This window comes from Myotis brandtii, unplaced genomic scaffold (genome assembly GCF_000412655.1).
Source record: "Myotis brandtii unplaced genomic scaffold, ASM41265v1 scaffold630, whole genome shotgun sequence".
Taxonomy (NCBI): Eukaryota; Metazoa; Chordata; class Mammalia; order Chiroptera; family Vespertilionidae; genus Myotis; species Myotis brandtii.
The window spans coordinates 2,284,467-2,304,014 of record NW_005370412.1 but is presented as its reverse complement, the minus strand read 5'-3'; the positions used below and the strand labels follow the sequence as shown (position 1 = coordinate 2,304,014).

The window sequence follows — 19,548 nt, the reverse complement described above, 5'->3', positions numbered from 1 at the left end:
CGAGGGGTCCCAGACTGCGAGAAGGCACAGGCCGGGCTGGGGGACCCCCCCCTCCCCCTCCCCCCCAAGTGCACAAATTTTTGTGCACCGGGCCTCTAGTATTTTCTATAATAAAAATATAATAGTTGAGAACTTCCTTAAGGTGATTTCTGTTGAGATGTTTGACATCATGTTCTTTTATGATTGGGAGTGAATTGCTATGTGAAATGGTGGAAAAAGTATAGATTCTGAAGCTAGACTGATCTGGTTTCAAATTACCATCTGTTTGTGACCTAGGTAAAAGTCTGAGCCTTATTTTTCTCATCTGTAAATGAAGAAAATAGCTACTATGAAAATTTTCATTTGTTTATTTGATCATTACTCAGTAATATTTATTGATTGTCTACTCTGTCAAGCATTAAGATGCTTCATAGGATTGTGGTGAGGTTTAAATGAAAGCACAGAATTAGGTACTCAATAAATATAATTGTTATAGATGATGATAATAAATACTATTATTATTATTATTATTATTATTATTATTATTTCAGTGCCTGTATATACCACTTTTTCTCTATCCATTCATTCATCAATGGACATCTATGCTGTTTCTACATGTTGTGACTAGTTTTGCAGTGAATATGGGGGTGCTAATAATCTCTCTGAGATCCTGATTTCAATTCTTTTGGATGAATACTCAGAAGTGGGATTGCGGGATCATATATAATAAAGTATATAAAATACACAGAATACTTTTATATGCTGCATTTAACCATTAGTATTTCTCCATTTCACTAGTCTTTTTTAAAAAAAATTTTTTATTGATTTCAGAGAGGAAGTGAGAGGGAGAGAGAGATGGAAACATCAATGATGAGAGAGAATCATTGATCAGCTGCCTCCTGCATGCCCCCAACTGGGGATCGAGCCCACAACCCAGGTATGTGCCCTGACCTGGAATCGTACCATGATCTCTTGGTTTGTGGGTCGATGATCAGTCACTGAGCCATGCCAGCTGGCCTGATACAGTATTTTTTTTTTCCCCCTCTTCTTCTTTTCCCTTTTCCTGTCTTATATTGTGAAATATTATGTGTTTATCTCTCCACATTTTTTTCTATGTTCTTACAATTATACACAATAGGTGAATTGAATTTTGGGGGGAGGGAGCATTATTTTCTTTTATGAAAGAGAGGATCATATTACTTGCATTCTTTATTAAAAAAAGTATTACTGATATGCCCATTAGATCAATACTTACAGGTCTAATGCTTTAAGATACCATTAATATTCCATAGTATATACATTTTGTTTATACATATTATTTATTTTTTTGTGATTTGAGGATGACCTATTGTAACACTAATTACTAAGTCTGCCACCTCAATCTTTTAGGAAACCTAATAAAAGAGTAGAAGTGGTCCAACTGAATGATGTGATGGATACTATGCTAGAGAGGGCTGGTGTGGAGAATCAGGAGTATACAGGGCCAACTCAGGTAATGGTAAAGAGCTGTGTGACCTAGTTAGTGGTTACAAGCATACAGTCTGGATGGTAGAATGCCTGTATGGGATCCTGATCCTGCCATTTATTGGCTGGTGACCCTGGGCAAGTCATTTAATGTATTTGTGCCTCGTTTTCCTCACCTGTAAATTAGAGATGATAATAATATTTACCTCATAGAGTTGTTGAGGAGATTAATGACATAATGAATGTAAAGGACTGAGAACAGTACTTGGCATGTGGTAAACCTTGTATAATTAATTGTTAGTGCAGTTGACCCTTGAGCAACAGGGGTTTGAGCTATGCCGTCCATTTATATGTGCATTTTTTTTCAGTAAATAATGTAACATATTTTCTCTTCCTTATGATTTTCTTAATAATATTTTCTTTTCTTTAGATTACTTTATTGTAAGAATATAGTATATAATACATATAACATACAGAATATGTGTTAATCGACTGTTTATGTTATTGGCAAGGCTCCCGGTCAAGAGTAGACTATTAGTAGTTATGTTTTGGGGAAGTCAGAAGTTGTGCATGGACTTTTGACTGCATGGGGGTTGATGCTCCTAACCCCTGCATCGTTCCAGGGTCAACTGTATTATTATTATTATTATTGTATTTCATTGAATATTAAGGGGGCGGCGCCCCAACTCCCCAATCGGCCCTGCTCTGAGCCTGACCAGGGGCTGCACTTAGGAATTGGGCCTGCCCTCTGCTACCCGGAAGCAGGCCTAAGCCAGCAGGTCGTTATCTCCTGAGGGGTCCCAGACTGCGAGAGGGCACAGGCCGGGCTGGGGGACCCCCCCCTCCCCCTCCCCCCCAAGTGCACAAATTTTTGTGCACCGGGCCTCTAGTATTTTCTATAATAAAAATATAATAGTTGAGAACTTCCTTAAGGTGATTTCTGTTGAGATGTTTGACATCATGTTCTTTTATGATTGGGAGTGAATTGCTATGTGAAATGGTGGAAAAAGTATAGATTCTGAAGCTAGACTGATCTGGTTTCAAATTACCATCTGTTTGTGACCTAGGTAAAAGTCTGAGCCTTATTTTTCTCATCTGTAAATGAAGAAAATAGCTACTATGAAAATTTTCATTTGTTTATTTGATCATTACTCAGTAATATTTATTGATTGTCTACTCTGTCAAGCATTAAGATGCTTCATAGGATTGTGGTGAGGTTTAAATGAAAGCACAGAATTAGGTACTCAATAAATATAATTGTTATAGATGATGATAATAAATACTATTATTATTATTATTATTATTATTATTATTATCCTTATAATCCTCCTCACCACACTGGTACTTTCCAAAAGCTGAAAGAAACAGGAGAATTAAAATACTGGGTTCTGCAGCTTACTTGCTATAGAGTCATATCTGTTTCTCCTGAATGGGCATTAATAATATAAATTTGCCCTATTTGTCCACTGATTTATGGAAGCTGAGCTCCCCTGTCTGACAGTGCTGAGACACTAGAAGCAAAGCCATTAATAAGAGACGATCAAGATTAGATACTAAGGAGTAAGTTGTTGAAACATCACCAAGAGCTGGAGAATGCCAAATTAGAATGAGGATAGGGACAACTAAAGTCTGAGGTGTCAACCTAAGAACAAAGCCAGGAGGGATAGGTGAGGAATCCTGGCAAAGGAACTAGATGACCTACAGTGTATCCAAACCTTCCCCTTCTGAGGAGTTGATGTAAGCAGGAATCTTCTCGCTGACTTTAGGAGTTAGCTTCTAGAGGCCAAAATAGGGTGGGGTTCTATCCCAGGAAGTCTAAACAGAAAGAGACAGGCAGGCAAGCCAAAGCCCTTTAAGAAAAGGTTACTCCATATTTTGCTCACATTTGGTTTTGCAAGTCTTTCTATTTTTGACAATTCCAGTGGGTGTGTAATAGTATGTTATTATGGTTTTAACTTGCATTTCCCTGCCAACTGATTATGTTGAGCACTTTTTCATGAGCTTATTGAGGATGTGTTCTTTTTGTGAAATGTTTAAAATGTTTGCCTATTTTATTTTTATTTTTTAAAATATATTTTATTGATTTTTTAATAGAAAGCAAGGGAGAGGGATAGAGAGTTAGAAACATCGATCAGCTGCCTCCTGCACACCTCCTATTGGGTACCTGCTCTTGGTACATTCCCTTGTCCAGGAATCGAACCTGAGACCCTTTGGTCTATGATTACAGATGATAACCACTGAGCAAGCAAGGGCAGGTCCTTTTTTCTTTTTAAATAGTGGTTACATTTTGGTCAGTTTGAGGAAAATTGTTTTATTCACAGATTCAACTATTTGTAAAAATTCCACTATATTCAGAACTAGGTATCTAATAGTGACTTCCTGGTTCATAGGTCAACACTCAACCTCTGAGCCACACCGGCCAGGCTGTCACTTTTCTTTAGACAACTATAATCTGAAAGAGTTCTTAGCGTTTCTTGATCTTGATATTTAGGAGAGCACAGGCCAGTTATTCTGTAGAATGTCCCTCAATTTTGGTTTGTCTGATGTGTAGTCATAATTAGATTCAGGTTTTGTATTTTGGCAGAAATAACATAAAAATGATATTGTGATCTCAGTGCATCATATAAAGAGGTTCAATGATTAGACACAGATTTTAAAAAGTAAGAAGTCATTTTTATATATAAGTATTTATAACAGAAAATGTAAGTGAAATAAATCAATTTGTTTCTAAAACTTAGTTCACATTCAGGGTGATTAAATCCTAAAACGTTTTTACTGACAAGACCATAATAAATGCTAAGTAACTTCTCTTCTGCCAGATGCACAAACTGCTACATACATTGAAGAAGGAACAGACCATTTATAATACAGTATTTCATGAACTTATTCGACAAGTCAGTGTGGACTGTGCAGATAGAGGAGAACTACTGTCCAAAATCAGGTGAGAGCTGTTATTGGAGTATTCCAGAATTTTATATTAGAATTCTGTTTTTATCTCTGCATTTGAGAAAATCACAAAAGTACACTTCTCTGTCCTTTTGATAAGAAGGAGCCTCATTACATTTTTATTATCTACACTAATAAAAGAGAAACATGGTAATTGGCGTACGACCGCTACCCTTTTCATTGGCTAATCAGTGAGTATATGCAAATTAACTGTCAGCCAAGATGGTGGCCGGCAGCCAGGCACTGAAGCGAGCAGGGAGGCTTGCTTGCTGCAGACTCCAACGTTCCCCGCCTCAGTTGCCCGCCTCTCAGTTGCAACTCTAAGCAACTATATACTATGTTGCAAATAAGAAGCTAAACAAAACCCCAGAAAAGGGCTTCCATTCAGCCGGGCTCGGACCGCAACATTGTATCTATGTTTTCAGCAGCGAGGCCCCAGAGCTAAAGCTGGCCCAAAAAAAAAAAAAAAAAAAGAGAAGAAAACAAGGAGCGGTTGGAAGCTTTAGTCACTCGCCAGCCGGAAAACAGCCCTCAGCCCCTCACCCAGACTGGCCAGGCACCCCAGTGGGGACCCCCACCCTGATCCAGGACACCCTTCAGGGCAAACCAGCCAGCCCCTACCCATGCACCAGGCCTCTATCCTATATAGTAAAAGGGTAATATGCCTCCCAGCACCGGGATCAGCGGAGCAGCGAGGCTCCCGGCACCGGGATCAGCATGACAGGGGGCAGCGCCCAAACCCCCTGATCGCCCTGTGGCTCTGTGAGTGACAGGGGGCGGGGCCACAACCTCCCTATCCGCCCTACTCTGTTCGTGACAGGGGAAGGCACCCCAACCCCCTGATCACGAGGGGTCCCAGACTGCGAGAAGGCACAGGCCGGGCTGGGGGACCCCCCCCTCCCCCTCCCCCCCAAGTGCACAAATTTTTGTGCACCGGGCCTCTAGTATTTTCTATAATAAAAATATAATAGTTGAGAACTTCCTTAAGGTGATTTCTGTTGAGATGTTTGACATCATGTTCTTTTATGATTGGGAGTGAATTGCTATGTGAAATGGTGGAAAAAGTATAGATTCTGAAGCTAGACTGATCTGGTTTCAAATTACCATCTGTTTGTGACCTAGGTAAAAGTCTGAGCCTTATTTTTCTCATCTGTAAATGAAGAAAATAGCTACTATGAAAATTTTCATTTGTTTATTTGATCATTACTCAGTAATATTTATTGATTGTCTACTCTGTCAAGCATTAAGATGCTTCATAGGATTGTGGTGAGGTTTAAATGAAAGCACAGAATTAGGTACTCAATAAATATAATTGTTATAGATGATGATAATAAATACTATTATTATTATTATTATTATTATTATTATTATCCTTATAATCCTCCTCACCACACTGGTACTTTCCAAAAGCTGAAAGAAACAGGAGAATTAAAATACTGGGTTCTGCAGCTTACTTGCTATAGAGTCATATCTGTTTCTCCTGAATGGGCATTAATAATATAAATTTGCCCTATTTGTCCACTGATTTATGGAAGCTGAGCTCCCCTGTCTGACAGTGCTGAGACACTAGAAGCAAAGCCATTAATAAGAGACGATCAAGATTAGATACTAAGGAGTAAGTTGTTGAAACATCACCAAGAGCTGGAGAATGCCAAATTAGAATGAGGATAGGGACAACTAAAGTCTGAGGTGTCAACCTAAGAACAAAGCCAGGAGGGATAGGTGAGGAATCCTGGCAAAGGAACTAGATGACCTACAGTGTATCCAAACCTTCCCCTTCTGAGGAGTTGATGTAAGCAGGAATCTTCTCGCTGACTTTAGGAGTTAGCTTCTAGAGGCCAAAATAGGGTGGGGTTCTATCCCAGGAAGTCTAAACAGAAAGAGACAGGCAGGCAAGCCAAAGCCCTTTAAGAAAAGGTTACTCCATATTTTGCTCACATTTGGTTTTGCAAGTCTTTCTATTTTTGACAATTCCAGTGGGTGTGTAATAGTATGTTATTATGGTTTTAACTTGCATTTCCCTGCCAACTGATTATGTTGAGCACTTTTTCATGAGCTTATTGAGGATGTGTTCTTTTTGTGAAATGTTTAAAATGTTTGCCTATTTTATTTTTATTTTTTAAAATATATTTTATTGATTTTTTAATAGAAAGCAAGGGAGAGGGATAGAGAGTTAGAAACATCGATCAGCTGCCTCCTGCACACCTCCTATTGGGTACCTGCTCTTGGTACATTCCCTTGTCCAGGAATCGAACCTGAGACCCTTTGGTCTATGATTACAGATGATAACCACTGAGCAAGCAAGGGCAGGTCCTTTTTTCTTTTTAAATAGTGGTTACATTTTGGTCAGTTTGAGGAAAATTGTTTTATTCACAGATTCAACTATTTGTAAAAATTCCACTATATTCAAGGCACTCGGTTAGATGTTATAAATATGGAAGACATGGTTCTTACCCTGATAGAGTGTATACTTTAGAAGAAGGGAAAGAAACACGTCCTGTTTTGTTTTGCATCTCAGATGTTCCAATTATGACTGGTTAAAATTCTTCAAGGTTCATTCATGTGTATGAGCATAGAAGGAATACACAGCCTGAATCCCTTTCTTTTTCTGTATTTGTGTCTGTCCAGCGTTTCTCTAACATTACTTTGTCTCTCATATTTTCGCTCCTTTTTCCTTTTCTTCTGCATGATGTCTTGGTTTCCTTCTTTATCATGCAGAGAACGGTATGTACAAATGCTTGACGAAATTGCCCGGCAGATGATTGACTTCTACAAGGACTTGGTAACTCAGCGACTGATGGATCAGCGCATTTTGCAAGAATTGTACAATTTTAAGAGTGTTATTGAGGAACTGTCCAGGTAAAAACTGATTATCTTAAACACAAAAGTCAAAGCCATGTCTCTAAAGTGTGTCAGGAATATTCAGGGAAAGTAGAATGGTTAAAGGTGAGGACTTTTGTTTTCATGTTTAGCAATAGAACAGAAAGGACTGGATATAGATGTAGATGTAGATATAGATATATAGACATGGGTTACACAGGTTACCACAAAACTAGGGCTCTGTGTGTATTCAGTCGGGAAAAGAACTGCTTCTTCCGTCTAAGATAGAGATGTTTATCAGGTTTACAGAGCAGTGCCTTGATTATGGATGTTAAGGTTCAAATGCCAAAGAGAACAAGTGTTATATAGCAATCAAAGTGAGTGATCACCTAAACTCATAGCAAGATATTAGTGGCAAGAATGAAGAGGGTGGGATAGGCAGGTCTGAGGGTAGGACAGAGCAGCCTGGAGGCCTTGCCTGTCAGCACCTACCTTCACCCCATTCTAGAGGATACCCCCACATTTTCTTTCTGCCTTTTCTAGCTCGCCTGATTCCATTGACAGACCTGGCAAGATTCTATCCAGTTGTACACTAGGTTTATTGATTTGTTTTGTAAGGTGGAAAAACTAGGAAGAGATGTACAGTGATAACTGTGAAGATTCCTGAGTGTAAATCTGATTTTCCTGGGTAGAAAGTTTTGGAAATCCTTATGATTATAAAATTTCTTTGCTTTATTTCAGGGAGCTGTGTTTGGTTCGGGCACATGATATGAAGTTAACAAAGGATGCAGAGAAAACCCACCAGGATTTGGCACAAGCTCTTTTAGATGCTGAAAAGAATGCCAAGTGAGTTACCAAATGTTTGTCATTATGTCATACTTGCTTCACACTTTATTTCAAAATTTTCTAGAAACATTTGGAGGTTTTTAAAAATTACAACAGTGTAGAGTTTATTACGTATATTAACTCCTCCAGGCACTGTTGTAATGCACATCTGGTAGATGTGTAATGCCTTCTTGGGTGATAGTCTTCCAGGGGTGTATACCTGGAAGTGGAATTACTGCGTCATATGATATGCATAGCCTTGTCTTGCTAGATGTTGCCAAATATTCCACAAAGTAGTTGCACCGGTATATGTCCACTCATCAGTACGGGAGAGTTGCCTTTTGCCCATATGTTATTAATTGCATAGGTATGAAAAGATACCTGGTTTTTGTTTGCATTTTCGTAATGAATAGTGTGAGTCTAGTTTTGGGGGGAGGATTTTAGTGATTCTACTATGGTCTTAATGTTTTATTCTCTATTTGGGGTTAGCAATTTTTTTTTTTGTAAAGGGTCAAATGGTGAGATATGGTTTATGATACAATTAATCAATTCTGCCTCTGTAATGTGCCACTGTAGTTTGAAAGCAGCCAGGGTTCAATAACAAAACATGGCTGTGTTCCAGTAAAACTTTATTTGAATTTGTAAAACTTTCATGTGTCAGTGATGTATTCTTCTATTTTTTCAACTATTGAAAAATATAAAAAGTAAAATTAAATATGTAAAGTTCTTAGCTCATGTATTATACAAGAAACAAGTAGTGGACCAGATTTAACCCACAGGCCATAGATTGCTGACCTCTATTTAATTTCATTTTCTGTTAGAATTCTAATTACTAGAAGCACTTGGGTATATATCAAAAGATAGTCAATTGCATTTTTAAATTTTTATTTAGTTGACTTAAAATATTTTATTAACATAGAAGCAGTACATATACCTTATAAGAACATTAGAAAACACAAACAAGCAAAAATGAATAAAACAATATTACGATCTGACTGACTCTGTTGTAATAACCTGGTTATTATTTAACAGGAAAGAAGGAAAGGGAAGTCTAGACACAGGCATGCCATTTATTCAGCTTTGCCAAAAGCTGCATTTAACATTCTCCGAGTCTGTTCCCCACTGATTGATGGAGGAAGGGGCTAAATAAAGACGATTTAGACACATGCCCAATAAAGGTCCGAGGGACATGGGAAGGTGCTTGCTCAACAGTCACACCTGAAACAGGTAATTGGCCAGGATGGGTGTGGCCATTGCAAGCTCGAGAAATTTAAATATATAAACTTCCCAACCAAGGAAGTTCCCTCTCGCTCTCTTGGCCTGGCTCCTGTGACTCTTATTGCAGGGCGCGATCCCCTGCACCCATGTGGACTAATGGACATTAATTAGCTTGGATGCTGAACCAAACCCGGCTGCAACATGGATGGACACTCTGGACACTGGCCTTAGTTCTGGCTCTGCTGAACCCCAGCTGCAACTTTCCCAGGGCTGGCTTAAGGTGCAGGGGACTTTGAAACCCGAGAAATATAACTCTATGCCAATAAAACCGTCCACGTCTCATCCTCCTGTAGGGGCTTCTGCAGATGCTTATTTCAGTGGCACCCCAACAACCTCCACCTCATTCCTACTCATGTCTTGGAAATGTGGCCCATGAATTCCTCCAGCATCATTACCACCCATAGATTATTGCTGTAAATATCTTGATGTATATTGTTGTGGACACTTTTTCTATGTACATGTAAACACATGCATTTTTAAAAACCAAAAGTGATAGTGTATATACTATTAAATAACCTAGTAGAGGCCCAGTGCATGAAATTCATGCACTGGAGGGGTAGCAGGGAAGCGGGAGTCCCTTAACCCAGCCTGCACCCTTTCACAGTCTGGGACCCCTCGGGGGATGTCTGACTGCCTGCTTGCTGCTCCTTACCTCTTGGCTTGCTGCTCCCACCACCGCCGCTGCACTCACCAGCTATGAGCCCAGCTTCTGGCTGAGCGGCCCTCCCCCTGTGGGAGTGCACTGACCACCAGGGAGCAGCTCCTGCATTGAGCGTCTGCCCCCTGGTGGTCAGTGCACATCATAGTGACTGGTCATTCTGCTGTAATGGTTGCTTAGGCTTTTATTATATAGACTAGGGGCCCAGTGCACAAATTTGTGCACCTTGAAAGGAACTGTGGGCCACGAGGCTGCAGTAAGCATGGGGCGGGTCTCGGCCCATCCTCTGTGCCCTGGCCCGGCCCCTCCTGCCGCGACCCCTGATCCCCTGTCTGCTGGCAGCTCCGCTCCCACCGCTGCCGCTCCCACGCACTGAAGGTGCCGGCCCCACTTGCACCTGCTAAAGGTGTGGAGCAATTGGAGCCGGTGCCAGCAGCGGGTGCGAGTGGCGGCTCTGGCACCGGCTGCGGGTCCAAATGGGGCCATCACCAGCAGTGGGTGCGAGCGGCAGCTGCTGGCCCCAGTCTCCCCTCAGGAGCAGGGGGAGGTGGAGAAGCCCTGAGGGGTGATTGGGGCCGCAGCCGCCACTCGCACCCGCTGATGGCACCAAGCGATCGGGGCCAGTGCTGGGCACCTACAGTGAGTGCGGGAGGTGGCTCTGGCACCAGTAGTGGTACGAGCGAGGCCAGCACCGGCAGCAGGTGCAAGTGCTGGACAAGAGTGTGGCACACAGGAGCAAAGAATTTTCAGTAACCACCAGAGGCTCACCCCGATGGCAGTAACCAGTGCCCCGCCTTGGTCTGGCCACTCACCTGCTCCACTATTCCGCCGTGGCCGATGCCCACCATGTTCCACACACGCCGCCTGATGGTCAGCGCATGTCATAACGACTGGTTGTTCAGTTGTTCCCATTGTTCTGCCATTCAGTCTATTTGCATATTAGCCTTTTATTATATAGGATTTTGTTAGTCAACGGTCTCTACCTATTTCAATAAATTTTCACTTCATAAATTGCCCAAGTCATATTGAACTTTTCCTGATTATTGCCAAAATATATTTTGCATTTGGTTGTACAAACTTGTATTCAATCTAAGACCACATCTTGCATCTTGTTTTATGTCCCTTTTAATCCAGCATAGTCCTCTGATTTTTTTTTTTAACTTGTTGAAGTGTGACTATGTTTTTTAAATGTTAAGAAAAACACAGATATATTTAAAATCTGAATTTAAAAAGATTCGTTTATTCTAATTTATTTTTTACTAGGATGAGAAGGGGTACCTTGATCATTTTTTGCCCACTGAATGCTCTACTATTTAGAATAGTGGATTTAGCCTTCTTATCTTAGTAGATAACTGTACTATACTTTGTCTTCTGTCCTCATACTTCTAATACTGTCTCTCCATCCTCTTTCTGAGCTGATGACCTTGCTTTATAAAAAGTAGAAGGAACCAGGTGGGTACTGGAAATACCAGGGGGAACATTTTGTAAGGTACATGATTGTCTAACCTGAAACTGTACACCTGAAACTAATACAAGATAATATTGAATGTAAATTGTACTTAAAAAAAAAGTAGAAGCAAACAGAAGATAACTCAAACGCTCACCCCTACATCTACCCACCCACCTGCATCTGTGCTCATACATTATTAGTATATCTTCCCTTCTCTTAACTGTGGATGAACATAGTTCATCCTTTCTAAGGCCAACCTCCATTTGTGTCCTATTATATCCCCTCTTACCTACTTGATATATTTTCAGCCAATCTTCCCTGTTTCTCTTGTATCATTAACTTTTCCCTCTCTGCCTGATTAGCTTCATAAGATACATTAATTATATGCTATCATTATCCCCATTAAAAAGATAAAATTTGCCCTGACCGGTTTGGCTCAGTGGATAGAGCGTCGACCTGCAGACTCAAGGGTCCCAGGTTCGATTCCGGTCAAGGGCATGTACTTTGGTTGCAGGCACATCCCCCGTGGGGAGTGTGCAGGAGGCAGCTGATCGATCTGTCTCTCTCTCATCGATGTTTTTGGCTCTCTATCCCTCTCCCTTCCTCTCTGTGAAAAATCAATAAAAAAAAAAAAAAGATAAAATTTATTTCGTCCTTTCCTTCCCCTTCTTTCTAGTTTTAGAAGATATTTTGTTCTTATAATGGACATTAGCACAAAGGAAGTTCTAGTTTATTTGTTTATTCATTCAGCAAATACTTGTTTAATATATGCCAGGTAGTGTTCAAAACTAAACAAAACAAAAAAACCTTTGCCCTTATAGTAGATTCACTAAAATCCCCCCAAAAAATCTCAACTTACACTGCTAATTATGAAAATGCAAACAAAAACCAGATGTATTTTCATACCTATCCAATTAATAAGATAAGGACAAAAGGCAACTCTCATATACTGATGAATGGATATATACTGGTGCGGGAGGCAACCAACCAATGTGTTTCTCTCATATTGATGTTTTTCTCTCTTTCCCCCCCCCGCCCACCCCCTTCCACACTCTGAAAAATCAATGGAAAAATATCCTCGGGTGAGGATTACCAAACAGAATAATAATACTTTTTGCTGGTAATTGATTACTTTATTGAAAATTTGGAAAATACAGAAACATAAATAAGGATATAAAGAACATTCATAATTCTTTTTCTTAGAGTTAATTACTATTAATATTTTGATATATTTTTTCTATGTACTTTTTATAAAAATGAGGTCAAAATGTATAATTTTATCATTTGGATTTTCTCATTTTATTATTTTATTTTATTTTTTAAAATATTTTTTTCTTGATTTCAGAGAAGAAGGGAGAGGGAGAGTATGGGGGTCCCTGTTCGGGTGCCAGATATGGGGGGGATGGTGTTCTCTCTTCTTGCGACCAGCGAGAGAGAGAAGAACTCGGGGGTTGATGAAAATCTTGAATAGAACTTGACGAGGTTAAGGAAAATTGAATAAAACAAGACTGAGACAGAAATAGAGGAAAGCTGGGACCAGGTGTGGCGTCTGCTCTCTGATAGATGAACAGGGCCCAGAGCCAGCACAACAACCTTTATTTATAGCCAAATACCAGGAAGTTTTACTAAGGGTAAATAAAATGGGGAATGTGTGCATTCTTGTAACTTCCTCGTAAACAGTCACCTCCGGGTGGGTCCGAATCGCATTCATTCCTGGTGTTTGACTAGATTTAGATAAGAACCTATTTCCCAGCACCTGGCTTTGAAGGTCAACTGAGGCATTCCCACCTCTTGGCTGGATATATCCCCAAGATAAGGCTCTGCCTTCATCATGGGTTCAGTGGACATGAATTTCAAAGAAAGCCAGCGCCTTCCCTGGCAGGGGGCCTTCTACAGGAGAGAGAGATAGAAACATCAATGATGAGAGAAAATCATTGATTAGCTGCCTCCTGCACATCCCTTAGTGGGGATTGAGCCCGCAACCCCGGCATATGCCCTTGACTGGAATCAAACCCGGGACCTATCAGTCTGCAGGCTGATGCTCTACCCACTAAGCCATTTGATTTTCTCAAATATTTTCCAAGTACCAAAGTATTAAGAACATGATCTTTAACTACAGAGTATTTTTTATCATAAAGCTACATCATATTTTATTTTGCCAATCCCTCATTGTTGGACTTTGAGGTGGTTTCTCAATTTTTTTGTTTTGCTATTTTAAACAAGGGTCAATAATTCTCTTTTTAAAATAGAGGTCTAACTTTCAGATAGTAAAGTGCACAAATCTTAAGGGTACAGCTTGTGGAATTTCTATATTTGTATTCATCTGTGTGACACCTCGGGTGGTTAATATTTTTCTCAGGTAATTGAAAAATGGGAGCCTCCAAATAGAATGAGGCTTCAGGAACTGATGCCAGTGACCCCTGACTTTCAGCAAAATGGAAAGAATTCTGCTTTGCTGGCTTTTAATTCATGTAGCGAAGTTAATATTCCTCAGGAGGATGTGTTTTAAAAGGTTTATCAAATGATTCTATCCATTTTACTACTTCTGTGTTTGTATTTAATCTCAGAAGGGCTTTTAATTCTAAGAGAAGCTTCAGTGTAGGTTAGAAGGAAAAGGTATGTTCTCGTAAACACAAAGGAAACATATTTAAGAAGAAGGTACTTAATTATACTTAACTTTTGGTTGGTTGGTTGGTTGGTAGAGAATTTCTTTTCACAGCAAGTGAATTTCTTTAAATCTTATACTAATTACATGTAATTTTAAAATGTAATGTCTCACAATGATTGGGCTTTATGACTTTAGTAAAGAATCCTGAGTCTATGAGAAATACAAGCTTAACAATAACACTACAGTATTATTGCTACTTGTTTTCTAAAATTGTTATTAGATACAGTGTTATGTTATTGGAATACCATGTTGTGAAAATTCTATTAGAAGAATATAATGAAAAATATTTTGAACAGGAAACAGTATATTGAACTTTTTACTTTAACTTTTGTGAGATTTTTTAATGAATTATGAATATTTTTCTTCTGTTTCTATTATCAAAATATCCAGCAATTATACTATAATTACCTTATGATCAGTTTTAAAGGGACAACTTGCTTTTTTTTAAAAAAAAAAGTTCTTTTAAAAAAATGTCCTATATAGCTGTTTCTTAATTTTTCTTTTAGAATTGTAGGAGAGTACCATGACCTATATAAGTTACAAAGAGGAAGGTTGGAGAATGATATTAAACAATTAATGGCAGAAAGAGATATCTGGAGTACAGCCACATATGAATTGGCCCTAAAGGTTGGTTCATCAGGAATCATAAATTGAACTTCTTTTTTGTTTGAATAAAATTTCATTTTACAAATTTCAATTGGACAAAAAGTTAAAAAAAGATGGGTGGGAGTCAAGGAGAGGAGGGCAAAGGGGTAAAAACAGGGAACATTTATAATACTCTCAACAATAAAAATAAATTAAAAAAAGAAGAGTCAAATAGAAACATGAAGATGCATATTTAATTGATGAATAAGGTAGATGTTATGAACCCTGGGAAGGGAAAGTTATATTTTTTGTTTGTTTGTTTCTTTACTATTGGGTGCCTGGCTATTGCCCACAAAAAGGGTTCTTTTTTTCCCCCACCAGAATCTATGAAGTATGAGCAAGAATCTTCTATTTTTCTGAAGTGTTAAGTGTGTGCTGTTAAGTTGCCTATTCTCACATCTGGGACTTAGAAAATTAATAGCAAATTATGACCTGGAACAGATTCAGATTTTTGTCCCATTTTCCTCTGGAATAGTCAGAACTTATCTATCCTGATCCAGAATTTAAAAGGGACATTGTCATGCCCAGAGGAAATAGTCATGACAGTAAATGTATAAGAAACAAATCCAGGAGCTAGGCATTTTCAGTAGGAAAAATAAAGAAGACAAGTGAGTTCCCTCGCTCCAGAAGTATTTGAACAGTAGAGAACTGACCGCTGGCAGAGGGTTCTGTAAAAGAATGCCTTGAATTGATGGGGCTTTGTGTTACATCACCCCTAAAGTTCCTTCCAACAGGAAACGACAGCTAGCATGTCCACTCCCTGGAAATGACTTTCTTTTGTTTACAGCTACATGGACAGTGTCTAGAACAGTCACTCACTGAATGACTATATATTACTGGTAATTGATTCAGTGTATCAGTGGTTCTCAAAGTATGACCTCTTGGGAGTCTATGAGACCTTTTCATGAGGTCAAAACGACTTTCATCTTTTCTCTTTCTTTCTTTCTTCCTTTCTTTCTTTAAAAACTACTTTCATCTTAATGCTGGAATGTTATTTGCCTTTTTCACTGTCATTCTCACATGAGTGTAGTGGATTTTTTTGAAGTTACATGATATGGAATATTGCAACAAATTGAATGCAAAAGCAAATATGAAAATTCCGCTCTATTCTATTAAAGAGATTTTTTTAAATGTGAAAGTGGTAATCTTTTCTCCAATTTTTTTTGTTTTGGAAAATAAAACTATTTTTTCATAAAAATGTTATTTTAATGTATGTTAATTTATTAATGTTACATTTAAGTGAATTAACATGGATTTTTAATAATTTCAGTTTTAACTTGCAATATAGTAAATATCAATAGATAAAATCATGTATAGAAAAGCTCTTTGAAGTTTTCAATAATTATTAAGAGAATGACTTTGTGTGTGTGTGTGTGTGGGTGTGTGTATGTGTGTGTGTTTTAATATATTTTTTATTGATATCAGAGAGGGAGAAATAGAAACATCAATGATGAGAAAAATCACTGATTGGCTACCTCCTGCACACCCCACATTGGGGATCGAGCCCACAACCTGGGCATATGCCCTTGATCAGAATCAAACCCAGGACCCTTCCGTCTGCAGGCCGACGCTCTATCCACTGAGCCAAACCGGCTAGGGCTGTAATGGGTATTTGGTATCTAATTATGTGAGAATTTCTGCTACATACTATACACAAATTTTTGTGTACCGGGCCTCCAGTCCTATTATAATGGATAAGAAAAATTAATCTCAAATAGATTAAATAACATTCCCCCCACTTTTCTCCCTTTCTTTCTAAGAACTTCTTTATCAATTTGGTTCTAGTTTAGTAGTTTTAGAAAATATAAATTTGTGATTCAAACTAATTCATGATTTATATAAGTCATTGTGATTGAGTTCATAGTTCAATGTAAAAGTGGTTTGAGTTTAATAAATTAAAGTGGTTTGTTAATGATTTAGGATCTTAATTTCAGTTCTTTTTTAATATAGGTAATTCAAAAAAATAAAGTCATTTTGGCTAAAAACCTTTACCTCAATGAAAAAGCCTGGAATAAATATGCTAACCATTTCATCATACTGCTGTCAACGAAGGTAAACCTCAGTTCATGTAACTTATGGAAAAAGAGGCTCCAACTGTTGAGGGTTGAGACTGTAAGAGGCTTTTGCTAAATTTATAGATTAAATTTTAAATATAGTTTTACATTTGTGCTTTATTGTGGCAGAATGAAAAATCGAAGGAAAGGTGAATAAAGGTCTTCTAATTAAAGCAAGTTAAGCAGTTTATCTGAGTTAATAACACTGTAAATGTTGTTTATAGTTACTCTATTTATTAAACTAAAAAAGTTGTGATGAGCTGTGTTTATTGAAATAGTTGTATTATCGATGCATTCTCTGCAATTTAATGGGGGAAATTCAGTGAGCACACTAGGTTACAAAGGAGGAAAGTGGTACCTAGTGTTTCTAGAGTCAAACCATTTACCCTAGTCATTTCATTAATTCTTTTGGCAATCTATACCAGTGGTCGGCAAACCGCGGCCCGTGAGCCACATGCGGCTCTTTGGCCCCTTGAGTGTGGCTCTTCCACAAAAGACCACGTGCAGGCGCGCATGTACAGTGCGATTGAAACTTTGTGGCCCTTCGTGGCCCATGCGGAGAAGTCGGTATTTTGTGGAAGAGCCACACTCAAGGGGCCAAAGAGCCGCATGTGGCTCGCAAGCTGCAGTTTGCCGACCACTGATCTATACTAATAAAAGGGTAATATGCTAATTAGACTGGATAGACTGGATCTCTTCCGGACGTCCTTCCAGACAAAGCCGCAGCGGCTGTGAGGGCTGAGGAGGCCCGAGGAGGGCTGGCAGCCGCTGTGGCTGTGAGGGCTGGCAGTGGCAGCAGCAGCGGGATGATGAGGGCGGTGCCTTCCCCTGATTGGCCCAGTCACCTCCTGCAGAGGGTGGCCAGACTGCAGCTTAGGCATGGGGAGCCGGCCTAAGTCCTCAGTAGGACATCTCACAGCTCCCGGATTGTGAGAGGGGGCAGGCCGAGCTGAGGGACCCCCCTCCAGTGCACAAATTTTCGTGTACTGGGCCTCCAGTCCTATTATAATGGATAAGAAAAATTAATCTCAAATAGATTAAATAATATTCCCTCAGGTTACACAGCCAGTTAAATGTCTAGGATTCACATTTGGTTCTGTTTAGCTTTGAATTTCTGTTCTTTCCAGTGTACTGCACTACCTCCCATGAAAGTTTCATGGGGAAATTGGGCTCTTGTTGCAAAGGAAAAAAATTTTGCCTCCAATACTTAGTGCCACAGAAAATCTACCACTGAAGCGACTGTATAGTAGTGTCACTGATGATATTTTGAAAGAGGAATATCTTTTTAATTTTGTAACCCATTTTCTATGGATTTTTCTGGCATTACAATATTAATAATGGCTTGGTGTATGCTAATAACTATTTGTTACATTAATAAATGAAAATGTGGTTTGATTCCATGCCTTTTATCTAGGACACTTCGGACCTTGCATTGTTGCAGAAGTTGACACAGAAATGGAAAAGCTTAGTGAATAAATTTAAACAGGAAGTGGAAGAAAACGAAGATTCTACAAGGCAGAAATTGCTCGTAATTAAGGATGGCCTTGTCAAATGGCAGACGTTCTTCAGAACTAACAAGTGAGCCTCTAAGAATCTTGTGTTTCTGATTATACTCCGTCATGGCCTATTGCACGAATCTCTTCGTGCAACAGGCCTCTAGTATGGTATAACAGTTAGAAAAATCTGACAGTGGAAGAGGCTGTCTATCAAGTAGTTAAGTCTAGGCTGGATCACAGCCAAAGTTAGTGGGCATCTATACTTTGAATGCAGGCTAGACTCAACACATTGAAGTACCATTTGCATTTCAAATTGAGAACGGTGGTTTCAGTTTTTTTCATATCCTCTGAGAGGTTTCCCAGTTCGGAGATGTGGAATTCTGGAAGTTGAAGCTGGTACATATCCAGGCTGGTTGCTGCCGCCACTCCCATTTGTTGAGCCCTAGCTGGGAGGGGAGCACAGATGGCAGTGGTTCTCTTCTCCCTTTCTCTCTAGCAACTTCTTTATCAACAGCTTTCTTCTTGTGAGACTTTAGAGATATGACAGGAAACTTTCCTACCAGAATTTGGGGCTCCTGACCTTAATTATTCATTAGGCTTCCTTTCTACTTACCTGTTGTTTTGACAGCTGTATTCAACAGGAATTATTCTACGGCAATCTAATTTTGGATGTAGAAGACCCATAGATCACCTTTTTTTTTAAAAAAAAAAATCCTCACCTGAGGGTATTTTTCCATTGATTTTTAGAGAGAATGGAGGGGAGAGGGAGAAACAGAAACATCAATATAAGAGAGACACATTGATTGGTTGCCTCCTGCATGCGCCCCAACCAGGACCAGGTATTGAGCTGCAGCCTAGGTATGTGTCCTTGACCGGACTCAAACCCGAGACCCTTCAGTCCACAGGAAGCCAAACCGGCTAGGGCGAAATGACCTTTTTAGTACTACTGTGGCCTCTGACCCTGTAACTTGGTTATTCAGGCCTGGGAAGAATCTGAATTTATGTTTTTATTTGTAAATTTAAAGATGAACGCCTACGGAAGGGAGGGGGGCGAACCTGGAAGGTATGCTTGAAAATCATTAAGGAGAAGCATAATATTGTCATATGGTGTATGGATTCATGATTTTCTTTCTTTATACCCTGTTCTGAGACCCTGCTCTTTTTCCTTCTTTCAGGGTAGAAGACATTTTAACCCTTAGTAAAGGAAATATATTTGAATCAATTCTTCCAGACTTCAAGTACTGGCTAAAGGTAAGACTTGCCAC

At 39.3% G+C, this 19,548-nt stretch overlaps 1 protein-coding gene across 1 annotated transcript in view; it reads left to right on the top strand.

Moving 5' to 3' along the window:
• Positions 1–19,548, top strand: part of AXDND1 (axonemal dynein light chain domain containing 1) — a 57,728-nt gene that overhangs the window by 14,076 nt on the left and 24,104 nt on the right. Inside the window, exons 9-15 of the mRNA XM_005880250.2 lie at positions 4,263–4,384; positions 7,108–7,248; positions 7,951–8,055; positions 14,595–14,715; positions 16,684–16,785; positions 18,202–18,365; positions 19,459–19,534. Coding sequence (XP_005880312.1) covers positions 4,263–4,384; positions 7,108–7,248; positions 7,951–8,055; positions 14,595–14,715; positions 16,684–16,785; positions 18,202–18,365; positions 19,459–19,534 — 831 coding nt within the window. The remainder of the gene's footprint in view (positions 1–4,262; positions 4,385–7,107; positions 7,249–7,950; positions 8,056–14,594; positions 14,716–16,683; positions 16,786–18,201; positions 18,366–19,458; positions 19,535–19,548) is intronic.